The sequence below is a fragment of the Hippocampus zosterae genome, chromosome 1, assembly GCF_025434085.1.
Source record: "Hippocampus zosterae strain Florida chromosome 1, ASM2543408v3, whole genome shotgun sequence".
Lineage (NCBI taxonomy): Eukaryota > Metazoa > Chordata > Actinopteri > Syngnathiformes > Syngnathidae > Hippocampus > Hippocampus zosterae.
This window is the reverse complement of record NC_067451.1, coordinates 30,890,024-30,901,454: the sequence shown is the minus strand read 5'-3', so window position 1 is coordinate 30,901,454 and position 11,431 is coordinate 30,890,024. Positions and strand designations below refer to the sequence as shown.

At 39.8% G+C, this 11,431-nt stretch overlaps 1 protein-coding gene across 2 annotated transcripts in view; it reads left to right on the top strand.

Annotated features, from left to right (window-relative positions):
- Positions 1-733: 733 nt before the first annotated feature.
- Positions 734-11,431, top strand: part of LOC127606928 (gamma-aminobutyric acid receptor subunit alpha-2) — a 44,332-nt gene continuing 33,634 nt past the window's right edge. The window contains exons 1-3 of one of the 2 annotated variants that reach the window (XM_052074963.1): positions 734-1,086; positions 1,433-1,534; positions 3,373-3,488. In XM_052074963.1, coding sequence (XP_051930923.1) covers positions 1,467-1,534; positions 3,373-3,488 — 184 coding nt within the window. In that variant the 5' untranslated portion in view covers positions 734-1,086; positions 1,433-1,466. The remainder of the gene's footprint in view (positions 1,087-1,432; positions 1,535-3,372; positions 3,489-11,431) is intronic. The other variant, XM_052074964.1, reaches the window with a different exon arrangement.

The following is an 11,431-nucleotide window of genomic DNA, read 5'->3' as shown; positions in this document are numbered from 1 at the left end:
TGGCTGCAGTGTTTCCAGGACAATGTATGTGGCTATCCCATTAAATTTCATCCGCTGTGTTGCCAAATACATCTAATCTGCCCAGGGACTCAAAAATCAGTTGTGATGGCTGATGTAATGTAAAGGGCGCCAGATGTGGCAATTCCAGGACCATCCTTCTTCTGTAGCAAGGAATTTACAGCAATATACAAATAACTAAATTTACGATACACCCCGAAAGCTGTAGAAGATGTTAGGTTTTAATTAGTTTTCATTTTTATTTCATTTCATGAAAGATGTTTTTTTTTCTCCAATTTTAGTTTGGCTTATTTCGTTGTAGTTACCATTATTTACAATAACCACAATCATAACTAAGGTGTTCTAGTGCCCCCAATATTTGTGTTTCATTTAGTGTCCCAATCATTAACTAAAATATAAGCAGAGAGGTTTCACTGTATTAGCTCTGACAAGCACACAATATCCTGTTGGACAAAGACAGTAATTCATCGTAAAACAACTCCAGCGTCAGTTTCGTCACCATGGTGGATGCGAATGCGACCAAATTTGCACAATCGATACGTTACCAATTTACCATATTGAGTGGCAGCTACAGCGGAAGTGACATCAATTAAGGTGCACACATTCCTTGGAATGCGCTTCTTAGCTCGGGAAATGCTGAACTACCTCTAGGACCCAGTGTGTGTCCTCGTCAGCCTTTGTAGTGTGTGTGCGTGTGTGCGTGTTTCTTGGTGGGGGGGACTCAATGTGCTTCTTGCTAATCACGAATCACATCGAGAGCACAAGATGATGTTGCTCAAAACCTTTTGAAAGCAGCAGCCCCACACTGCTTGTTTTGATTTTTTAAAAAATATTATTTTTATTTTATTCGCTCCCTTATTTGACCAACGCTTGTCTTTCATTTAATTGCCTCGTTCGAGCCACTATGGAAGCCGGTGCATTCCAGCTGACTGGGACTACGATTTGTTTGTTCTCATGACACACTTCCATCGATTCATCACATCAGGAGAGAGCAGGGATTGGCTTTAACTTTTTCCTTTTTTTAATCGTCGACGATCGCGGCTGCCGTGGGTACTTTGTGCACTTCAGGTGAGTGCGCTTTGGCACAAAAGAAGCACGCAGCCATTATCACCGCAAAACGCGTAAACGCGTGGGCGAAGGGGGCGAAGCTCCCCTTCTTTCCTCTACGTCTCTTTCACACTCACTCTCTTTGAAAATTAATCTTCATGATTGTGGCTTAATTGATGGCACGGCGTAAAATATGTGGACTGACACGATTCGGTATTTTGTGCCAACGCAGTTCGTGGGTGCGTGGGACGTGTCACTGAATACTAATCGCCAATCACATCTCTTTTGAGCCCACTCCTTTGGGTGTCAATATTGCTGGATGCAATGACCTGTATGTTATGATTAAATCCAGCGGTTGTCGTTGCAGTGAGCGTCCTGCTCGTGTCGGTGTTGAAGGAGCAATGTGGAGCGGCAAGAGCGCGCCTCTGCTCATCTCCTGCCTGGCGCTCATGGCTTTGTGGATAACCAGGTGATTCTTTTTCATCTTTAAGTTTATGCCTCTGTGAAAGGGAGACGCCTAGAGGGGAAGCGTGTTGGCTGATTATTAACCGAGGGACTTTCCGCCGATTTTGTAGTCCGTGGACGCACATGTTGTGCACAAAGGAGAGGCAGTTTACCTTCTGCGCCCTTAGTCTGGCCATAACCTGGAGGCATGGTGCTGACAAACCAAATGGGTTGTTATTGACTTGCTGGAAATGAAAAATGCATCATAGCCAGGGTGCAAATGTTACGTTTCTTGTGTGAATGCTGGAAGCCTTCCAGTTTTTTAATTCCACATTTCAACCTCAAAGTTTGCCATTCATTCCCACAGACACATTTAACTTCACAGATACACATCATTGCTCAATGATTTTCAGCAATCTGAACATTGCCGCATACTACACTTTTTTCATCAATACAGTATATTACACACATTTCACCAATGTCATTTGCATCATTCCAGATGTTTTAATATGTTTCCACGTCAGTTATCATGCCATATTTTTCACCACTCAATATCGTTGCACACTTTTCATCAAAATATCCGTCCATTTTCCGAACCGCTTCATCCTCACAAGGGTTGCGGTGGGTGCTGTAGCCTATTCCAGCCGTTTTCAGGCAGTAGACGGGGAACACCCTGAACTGGTTGCCAGCCAATCGCAGGGCACACAGAGACGAACAACCATCCACGCTCACATCCACACCTAGGGACAATTTTAGTGTTTAATCAAGATATTGCACTTTTATGTATTTATTTTTTTTAATTTACAGTATTGTACATCATTCGATCTCATCACTCGATATCATTCCATATCTTGTTTTATGTTGAGAGGGAAGAAATTTAATCTGTGCTGTATGTTACACATACAGTACATTTTACAATAAAGTTGTATCCAATCCAATCCAATATCCACATTTCACATCATTCCATATCATTGAACTCTTTCGGGGACAGTGCTTACTGCAGTGGCCAGTTTATCATGTTATCAGGTTACAGGGTGCATGAAATGGTGAATATATGTAAATATGTATTTTACGTGCATTTACCTACATTTTTACAATGTCAGAGGCTGGGTATAACCTGGGCTGGTCGGCAATAATTACAGAGCACAATTAGGCAAACATTCACACTCACATTCACACACACGGAAAAACAGCTGAGCTGCTATTCAATGTCCTTGATATCCAGCTTAAGGTCCCTGTACTAGTCCCTGTTCTATGTCGTCCCATTGAGACAATTCAGGGCAAACGTAGAAAGGCTGTGTGTTATTATATATATATATATATAGAGAGAGAGAGAGAGAGAGAGCGAGAGAGAGGCTCTCTCTCTCTCGCTCTCTCTCTCTATTACTATTAGTGCATTGAATTGTGTTACTCAGGACAAAAATGGACATGGACTTTCAGTCATATATCAACTGCATTGCTACTGGTATAGTTGATACTACCTTTAACAATTTCTGTAAATAATTTGTGATAGTAGTCCAAAAAATTGGAAGAAATTACCCAGAATAAATGATACATTTCCTTTCTCCTCCTTCAGAATAGAAATACGACTGACCCGAGGTTGTTCTTCGTGAGCTGACGAAGTTGTCGAGTATTTTCTGCTCGAATGTAATACCTTTTGTGACTTCATTTACAATGCATATTATGTTGCATTTTAGCCCTATGATAAGATGGCTTATAGATGTTCTGCCTTAAATGGAGAATGGAAAAATGGCATTTTGTTTCATGAATCGGGTCTTTGATTGCACTCCTCAAATACAATCATATTTTGTTTGTGAAGGGTCTTCTAGCTTGTCATGTTGTTATCATGTGTGTGTTGACCAGATCGGTAAATGCAGACGACACGTCTGATGCCTTCAAAACCAACATCACCCTGTTCACGCGCATCCTAGACAGCCTGCTCGACGGCTATGATAATCGTCTCCGCCCTGGTCTTGGAGGTAAGAAAGCATTAGATATGATTTTAACTTGATATCGTTGTTATGAAGTTTCTCATTTTCTTGTAGTAAATATTATTAGCACCGGTTTGTTACAAAACCATGGATGTACATTTTGAACACACTTGGGTTAACATCAGCATTCGTGGCACAGATAACCTTTGGCATTAAGTTAAAAAAACAAAACATGAAGATTATAGAACACATTGTTTCGCAGAAAGAAAGACCAACATTTGACTGTCAACCGTGTCAAAGATATGAGATTTTTGGGAGGAAGTGTATCATGATTATTTTGTCAATACACGTCTGATTCAATTTGGCATTTTTAGAGGTGCAGTTTGAGTAAAATGGTGCATTTAAAATTAAATGATTCTTTTCGGCATCTTTTCAAAGAGACAAATCCTAATATGAGTGAAACATTCATGACATAAAATATTTCCCCTGGGATGAAGACTTGTCATGTAATTTTGTAGAGGAAGCAAAAGCCAGTAAATTTGGATAATTGAGGAGAAAGAGCCCTTCCCCGGTGTTCCTCCCCATCCTCGCCTCTCCCATCATCTTCTAGGGGGTGGCATCTCATTTCCAGTCGGCCCCTCACCTCAAAGCCGAGCTCCTCCCTTCAGATTTGGTGCCATTTGAAATTCAAATTCCTGGGGCCATCAGCCCAGAAGCAGCCATATGGAGAGCAGATCTTTGGCCTGCCAGCATTGTACACTGCTCGTCAGTCATGTTTATTTTTCCAAAGGAAAAAAATACAAATATGTACAGTGGTGCCCCGAGATACGAGTTTGAAATATCCGTTACTTGGTGTCTTTACATCAACATATACATCGAGGACATTTGTTGCCTGTGTGTGTTTGTCAGCATTAAACTAAGGGGAGTGAAGGCAAAGTGGAGCTATTTTAAATACTCAATGTGTAATTGTCTTTGTTTTATGTTTAGTTTGACAGTAAAGTTCAACTTGGAGTGTCGATAAACGGCTTAAATTTGTATTTTTTTTATTAAGGGTTGATCACCATGGGCCAAACTGTCACTTGCTGTGAATTGAGTCGAGGTCACTGCTACCATACAACACTCATAGCTTAGATTTTTGCAATAAAAACAATAAAATAAAAAAAACTAGTCGAATGACGGCGCGCATCCCGAAAAACAGCGTCTCGCATTGGCACCAGAAGCAATACAGTATAATGCACGTTTATGTAGGTCATCGATCTGCGTTGTGTGATGTTTTTCTTTTATTTTCCAGGTTTTGATTATTTCAATGACACGAAGGAGTATTTTGGCTGCAAAAAAAAAAAGTAAAATTACACAACCATTTTTTTAAATGGGGGGGAAAAAAAGTTTAAAATCTCCAATTCAGTTTCCAACAATTGGTTTTGAGGTTCCCATGCATTCGAAGAATTGGTGTACGAGGCGGTGTGAGACTGCCTTGTCATGCAGCTTAAGAAAGCACGTGAAGTTCATTTCAATTTTCAATGTCTTATATTTGGGGTCGACGTACTTCTGCGTTTGATTATGTTAGTGAGTGAGTACGGTGCAGCGCAAAGGAGCATCATGTGGCACGTGAAGGCATGCTCAATAACTGCTGTGGACCTCCTTATTGTTTTTCCACTGGATTATTTCCTTTTATGACCTTTAAATGTTTTTGTACTTCAAATATTTACTGTAATTATGACTTCACTACTGTGCCAGTGCAGGTAAGCAACCCATTTTTCGGTGATTGAATGTCATTATTTTTGTCCTGTGTTGTACTGACTTGATGTCGTGGGTTGGAGGCGGGGGCGGGGGACATAAATATGGGCAAACTGCCGATTTTAAAAGAACTAATATTGGACAATTGATCATTTGAAGAAGGATAAAAAGCAACTTTCCCCTCTCAGGGGGTCACCACCGGAAGTCGCATCAATAACATGTCTGGCACAGTTTTTACAGTTTTCGTGACATTTTCTAGTCTGGGCTGTCTGCCCTGAACGGGATTTAAACCCCAATCCTCATGTCCAAAGTCAGATTGTTACATTAAATGTACTTTAAAAAAAATCAAATCTTCAATCGATTCTGATGGGTCAAAATAATTAAACCAATCTGCTCAAAATCAACATGTCCCGAACAACTGGTTTAGGACCCGCCCCCCAAACACTACCATTTTTTATCGTGTAAAACCCTTTGTAGTTCACATATACATTTAAAGAAACTAAAGCCAACACTAAAACTAATACAAACTAAAAGGGAGCATATTTGAAAAAGAACATAATTAAAACTAGCATGTCTGCTCTAAAACCTAATTCAAACTAGATGATTTAAATAAAAAACAAACAAAAAACAAATCAAAACTCAAAGCAACCGAGGACCCGATATGTTTGTTGAAACACTCAAGAGGCGAGTCTAAGTACACGATTAAAACTTTGAACTGTACAGTAATTCATGGCATGTTAGAAAATGATATCAGTTGCACACTTTCATATAGAAAAACCACAAGTGTGTAAATCGGTATCATATGAAACGGTTTGGGAAAGGCAAAGCCACCCTTCGACCAAACAGTGAAAAGCTTTCATTCGGCATCAGATGGAATTTCCACATTGTGGACGCATTTAATGTGTACATCTCATCTGTGGGGAACGAGCTCATTCACGCTCTACTGGAGTTTGTCTTCATAACACATATATAATACAATGCGATATAAACAGAACATCACCGTTTCTGTTTACTGCCATTCTCACCATCAATCGTTCATCAATTTATTCTCTCTGTCCTTAGTTTGACAAAATGTTTTGTCTTAACACTTGCACTCATTTTAAAGTGTGGCTGAGGTGTTTGTCTTTTTAAATCCTCTTCAGTGTCAAAACATACGTTTTATTGATTCATCACAAGCAATCCGCTCTAACCGCGGCATTCTAAAATTAAACCGGGGGCATTGTTTGGTTATTGAACCATATTGTCTCGACTAAGACGAAACAACAGAGTGTATGTGTCAAACCATTCCACACTATGACTTTGTAATAAAGGTAGACGAGGGAAATCTAGGTCAAAGTTTTTCAAGAAGAACCCACGTTTCCCCCTTGAGGCAACTGCAAGGTTTCAAGGGAGAGAATAAAATGTTCTTGTTTCGGAAGTCAAGTATGGGTCTAAATGCACGCGGCTCTTTCGTTTTACACAAAGCCAATGGAATGTCAACATATCAGGCTGAAAGCAATTTCATTTAGTTGTTCGTGTACAAAGCATGCCACTTTGGACTTACGCATCATCAAAATGAGACTGTGAGCTAAGCTCGATTTATATTCTTGCTGAGGTTAAACTGGATCTAGGTACATATTTTTTATTTATGAATTCTATACATCTACTTAAAAAATGAATCTATATCCAGAGGATTTTAGGTCTTGCAACTAACTACTAGATGAAATAAAATGGAGTAAATTCAACACACCGTGTATGTGGGTTGGCACAAAGAGACCACGTTGCAAAAATGGAAAAGACATTGACATCCTTCAGGGGTCTTTTTCAAGTGGTGCCTTTCTTCTAATTTGCCACACCCCCACGTGACATGACATGTTCCCTGATAATAGCAGGGCTCACAGTTTTCTGTTGAAGTTTGTCAGTCGATGTGCATTGACTCACTGATGAGTGTTGCTGACTGGAATTGTTTAGTCGTTTGTTTAGTGGTGTTCACGATTACTGAAGCGAAATACACTTACACACACACACGCAAACACCCCCCTGCCCACACACACACACACACACACACACACACACACACACACACACACACACACACTCACTGATAATCGGTCCTTGTTTGTGTCAGGCTCGAGAACGAACCGAATGTTTTGGATCCCCAAAATGCAGACACACAAAATGCAAACAACAAAGGATCACATTGAAAAGTCATTTGCATCTCACATTAAAATATTTTGGAAAAGAAAAATTGCTGACTACAGTGAAACTCCTCTACAACGAAACATAGACGGGCAAAAATACCCCCTAGTGTGAAAAAATGTTCATGCATTAACTCCATTCCCACTCTCCTGGCCCCCATACAAAAAAAAAAAAACATGTTGCGTTGTACGAAATCTTTTTCTCTGCTCTTGCCTCGCGACAAGATTTACTATAACGAAGTCTAATCCAACAGCGACCTCTACTGCTTCGTTCGGAAAGGGCAAAAGCAACCACCAGACTGGTTTACACATGCACAGTAGTACAGGAAGTATTTGTTATTGTTAGTTTCAGACTCAGCAAGAACGTTGCATTGCAAAAATGGCTACAAAACGGACCTTTGGATGTCAAGCAGCTAAGACAAGAAGAGCTCTGACGCTGGAAGAGAGGGCAAAAGTGATCAAAATGAAAGACGGAGGAAACAAAATAAAATAAACTATCCAAGAAATTGATGTCAGTGAAAGTGCTGATTCGTAAATGTCTTTCCCTTTTTTTCTTTCTACACTGACTATATGAAGTGTCAAATGAGTGTATGCTCATACTTATGCACTATTGGAATAAAAATAAAGATAACACATACGTTTGTGTGTGGGTGTTTGTGTGTGTGTGTGTGGATGTTTGTGTGTGTGTGTGAGATTAAATTTGCCACAGTGAAAAACCACCTGTTGTGAAAAATGTCTTGCTGCAAACATGATTTCGTTGTAGAGGAGTTTCACTGTAGTGTCATCAGATATATCTGAAAGATTGTCCTGTGGTGAAGAGTGTGTTTTGAGTAATACTGAGTTGCTACATGTACTGTTATTATGCTACTGATAAGAAATATATGCTCAGATAGGCGCCACCCAGCGCAAAAAATAAAGGGTGTGATAAAGGGAGCAAAGGGGCACGTGAAAGACAAACCAAAAAGTGCCCGTGCCCCTTTTGATCCTCTGGTTCCACCTCTGCTGGTGCCAACAATCACGTGTTAAAAATATTCCAAATAAATATCGATTTAGGAGACTTGTGTATATCAGTTGAGGTGTCATTATGTGTATACTGTACCAGGATAAGGTGGAAATAAGCAACGTGGATACTGTGAAAGGTGTTTGCTTCTGCATTGTGTTTTGGTGAATACAAATAATCCACATGCATAAGAAGCATTTTCTGACATTTGGGAAGATTCACAAACGGGGCTCACAGTGCCAGGACAGAGCCAGGTTTCATCTGACCAATAAAACATGGTTCAGCACACCCACTTGTAAGAAGGGACAAGGATTTTACGGAAAGCATTTTTGCCTGTTCGTGCTGAAGAAATGAATTTTGTGTATTGTCCTCATGTTCCTATAAATAACTTCACTGTCATCCTTAGGCATTAAATGCACTCTGGGTAGAACATTTTACTCTATGGGGCCTGTGCTGTCCCAAGCTTGTGGCAAGAAGGATGCACGGTTGGTTCTGTCTCATCTTTGTATGTGGTGTGGTCAACAAAAATGTCGACTGAAATTCAACAAAATACACAAGGGTGATGCATATCGACAATGAGAAATCTGGAAATTGTGACTGGTAGTAGTGAGCAAAATTGTAGAACCCCCACAGTCAAATAAGCTCTCTCCTTCATCTAGCCCAAATTACAAGAGTGACTTGATGAAGAACAACAATTACATGTTTGCTGTGTACAATAAATGCTTTAATACATAATATTTCCGCCCTTCGCTCAAAAGACAGCTGGGATAGGCTCCATCACCCTGTACAGGATAAGCGGTGTTGAAAATAGATAGATGTTTGTAATGGTTACTTTCAAAGCTGAATATTCTGATGTGTTTGAACTGCAATAAATTCGACCGAGTGAGATAATTTGAATCAACCAAAACAATTCGAAGCAGCACAATTTAAATTACTTTAAAAATATATATATACTCTATTTAAATATACAGTATATACAGTATATTATATATTCATGCTATGCAATGCTATCTTTTTCAAAATTAAAATGAGATGGGTTTTCAACAAATTACAGAATGAATTTGTCATCAAACTGTAAGGAGTAGTTGACATCAGAACATCCCTTCTTGTGTACACTATTGTACTGATAACACAACTAAGCAATTTGAGTGTGTTATCCGTACACAGTGACACAAAGACTTTTCGTTCTGATGGTTGTGACATGTTCAGTGACACAATTGTTTGCTTTTGAGCCATGTAAAAAGACTTTCGGGAAGAAAATGGCTTTTGCAGTATAACTAGGAAGTTTTGCTATTTCTACAAATTGTTATGAGAAATGCACTTGCTGTTTTGCACATTTCGATTCTGATGTGAGAAAGCGAGCCAAAAACCCGTCATGTAAATCATCTTTTTGATTAGTGGCTCTTCATTGTCTGAAACTAAAAGGGATACACACCCGTTCGCCTGCTACTGTCCATTTCCTTTGATTCACATACCTTCTCAACAAGAAAGCCAGCTCGTAATATATCTTCATGGAGCAATGGGGGCGACTGCCAGCCCTGCAATGCATCACAGCACTTTAGCTTGAACTAATGATCTCTTCAGATTGTACAAGTGTTCGAGTAAAAGGGAAAGGAAAGCTTTTTAAATTGAGCGAGCGTGTGAGATCAAGCTTCAGTAATTATTGAAAGAGGCAGCATGTGGAAGAAGCAAATGGATGTAACGTTGCAGTCGCTGATGCAGTCGCGTAATACTGTATTACTTGAATTGATGGGTTAGGGGCTGGGGCGAGCACACGAGTATGATGCCCCGTAGAAATTTTTAGCTACTTTCTCTTCAGCATTGGTAATTAAGGATGCCCCCTAAAGCAACTGAAGTACCGTAATAACAGTACTTGAGAGGTTCTGTTGTTTCAGTTGCAATTACTCATTTTGATGACCCCTTATTAAAAAAAAAATCAATACAGGGAGCCCTCGGTTTATGACGGCGTTAAACAATAGCTACAATTTCATTATAGTTTTATAATTAAGTGTGTTGACTTGTCTTTGCATGTGTGGTTTGATATTGGATTGAATTGAATTGGATACAACTTTATTGTCAAATGTGCTGTAACATACAGCACAGATGAAATTTCTTCCCTCTCAACATAAAACAAGAAACAAGAGGAGCCGCTGCGGGTGTCCGTGCCGATATGTTGATTGGAAAATCGATTTTCTTCTAACAGAAGCGCACATTTAGAAAATTGTCATCTAAACTACCACTTTACTTGAAAAATCAAATGGAATATAAATGCCCTCATGGTAAATTAACTTGGGCATTTTTGTGACACTTACTGGCATTAAGTGCTGTTGTGTAACTGCAGTATAGTCAAAGTAGCCAGTTTATCCATGCATCCATTTTAGAGAGCTGGAGCCCATCGCAGCTGATTGACTGAAAGGCAGACTCATACCCTGGGCACATATAGACAAACAATCATTCAACGCTGAAATTCACAGTCGCTGAGTCTATCGGAACTACATTGTCGGAACAGTCATTGGTATGCCAGTCAGTTTAGTTTTACATAAAACAATGAGGAACGGGTTAGTCTTTGCATACCTCTTCGCTATGAGATGAGACCTCTTTAGCACACAATTAAATAGGTGACATTGTCATGATCCTGCCCTGTTTGCTTTGTTTCTCCAGCCTCCAGCTGGAGAGTGGGAGTTCCCTCACGAGCCGCACCTGACACAAATCTGGCTTTGTTACCTACTGCCTTTAAAAAGCATTGATTCACTGACAACTGGCTGTCGGATTTTTAGCCTTGTTCATGGCACTGTCTCCAAGCGCTTAATTTTGTAGTTGTTCTTGACATTTTGCCTCATAGCTACTCACCACGTTTGTGCGTAGTACTTTTTTTTTCACAAAAGTAGTTTGTTGTTATTCTCGGTTTGTGATCTTGTGTGTTGGATTTGCATGCCCTTAAGTGGTTTTACTGTTCGGTGCTTTATAGTGTCTTTATTACCGATTTGTCTTACTGTTTATTGTGCATGTTAAATTGCTCCATGTACAGCACTTTGTATGCAGCGATGGCTGTTTGAAAGTGCTCTATAAATACAGTT